Raw genomic sequence first — 2,132 nt, forward strand, 5'->3', positions numbered from 1 at the left:
TTAATCTCCATAACTCATGGGTAAAAGGAGAGCACCAGGAGATATCAGGACTAATCCAAAGAGAATCTCAACTCCAACCAGAAGAGTGGATATAGGTGAGAATAAAGTATAGTCACAGAGTTCTCAGCACAAGTTCAGGATTTCCAATTCTTTGCATTGCCATACAGGAGATAATAACCAGTTCCAAACCCAATCCTATTTGCGGCAATGCTATTTCCATCATAAGGAAATCAATACTGCCAGATGTGAGCAACAGGGATTTGCAAAAGGTCAGTCTGGTCTAGTCCTCCATCATTAATGAGACTCACTACTCTCCACTCTCTGTCCTTATGACTTTCACCAGCTGGCTTTCTCACTCTACCCTTGGTTGGAGGAGGAGATCCAAGTACAGGTTTGGGGGAAGAGATAAAGGGAATGGTGAGTTGAAGAATGAGCCAGTCCAGGAAAACTGCTGAGCTAGACCCCCTCAGGGAGGTTGCAATAGTTACTATGTTTGCAACAGATGAGCTCTGTCCTTTTTTCAAAACTCAGGAAGTTGATGTCCTCGCAGTTGGTAATACATGACAGTTTAGAATAATAGTACATACTCCGCCCTGAGGACAAGAAAGAGAGAGTGCACAATTGTAATGACTCCACTTCCTCCTATCATGTTTCGAGGAATAACCTCTCCTCAAAGCTTCAAGAGCCATTTGCTAAGCCCAAATGAGCTACAAGACTGAATCTACTCATTATTGACCAGAGAATGGACTGTATTTCCCCAACTGGTAAGAGACGTCAACCTTTCCTTTACTCAATATTGTCTTGGGGAATAATGCATTTTTGCTGTTCCCTCTACAGGACTGCCCCGTCTTCAGCCACCCACTCCCCCATGCACAGGTGGTTATCTCTTGGCCACTCTTTACCCCACGTTACCTTTTCTTGTAAGGAAGTAAAGGTTCTCAACAGCACAGGATTGTTGGTCCTTTAGGGTGCAGGTCTTCATGGTGTCATAGCACAACCCAAGATGGTATTTTCTACATTTATAGCATGTGTTGGTAATCTCTGCCAGATACAGAAAGAGCTCTTTAAAGGATGGAGTCTGAAGATGCTCCAGGCCTGTGGGTTTCTCTATAGGAACTTACTATTGCCTGGTGGTTCTGAATCTTTCTTTGGCCATTGACTTCTGTGATAATCTTCTGAACAATAACTTATACAGACATGAATCAATTGTTGCATATGATCTCAAAAGATCAGAGTTCCCAGGAAATTTATCTATGGGCCCTTTATTTTTTTTAAGGTTTTATTTATTATTTGACAGAAAGAAAGAGATCACAAGTAGGCAGAGAGGCAGGCAGGGGGTTGCGGGGGGCGGGGGGAAGCAGGCTCCCTGCTGCTTGGATTTGGAGCTCCATCCCAGGACCCTGGGATCATGACCTGAGCTGAAGGCAGAGGCTTAACCCACTGAGCCACCCAGGCTCTGTGGGCCCATTATTTACCCTGATGATCTCATACAGTCATAGGGGAAATGAACAAAGAGATTTCAGCTTCCTTACACCAAAAAATGGACTAAATTAATCCAAGACGAGATAAAACTCCCAAGATTATTGAGTAAGAATGGATTACAGCCCTCTCTGAAGTTTGAGAGGTTTTTCTCTTCAACATGTCACAAATGACCTGTTTACAAAGGACTATAGACTAGTCATAGTTGTACCTTTCAGATGTTCCTCCAATTCACCTGGGGAAAAAAAAGAAAAGCCTTCTTTGTCATAACCTCATACACATCTGCCAAAGCCCGAAGAGCCAGCTGTGGAAACTTCCCCTTCCCCAGCCCATCTCTTAATCAACAACAGCTCTCCCTCTACTTCCAGGACTCACCCTTACTTGAGCAGACCAGAAAGACTATGCCCAGCAGAAACACAACAAACATCCTGGAACTTTTGTCATGTACAATTTCCTGTGGAAAGTACTGGTTGATCTCCACCAGTGATCTGTCCTTGAACTATTCATCCAAATCACGTAATCATAAAATTTCAGGGACAGACAGTAACTCAATGTTCCCAGAGCTAAGCCACCAACTTAAGTCTCACTACCCCAAAGGGATCTATTTTTTTTTTAGATTACTTATTCATTTACTTGAGAGAGAGAGGACATGA

The 2,132-nt window shown here is 43.2% G+C and overlaps 1 protein-coding gene across 1 annotated transcript; it reads right to left on the minus strand.

Moving 5' to 3' along the window:
• Window positions 1–456: 456 nt before the first annotated feature.
• On the minus strand, window positions 457–1,906 carry PATE2 (prostate and testis expressed 2; the record flags this gene model as incomplete). Its single annotated transcript, XM_082748854.1, has 4 exons — window positions 457–593; window positions 913–1,041; window positions 1,691–1,714; window positions 1,855–1,906. 4 exons carry the CDS (start codon window positions 1,904–1,906, stop codon window positions 457–459), a joined length of 342 nt encoding a protein of 113 aa, XP_082604980.1.
• Between the last annotated feature and the right edge of the window lie 226 nt (window positions 1,907–2,132).

The sequence above is a fragment of the Mustela nivalis genome (genome assembly GCF_964662115.1).
Source record: "Mustela nivalis genome assembly, chromosome: 9".
In the NCBI taxonomy this organism is placed as follows: domain Eukaryota; kingdom Metazoa; phylum Chordata; class Mammalia; order Carnivora; family Mustelidae; genus Mustela; species Mustela nivalis.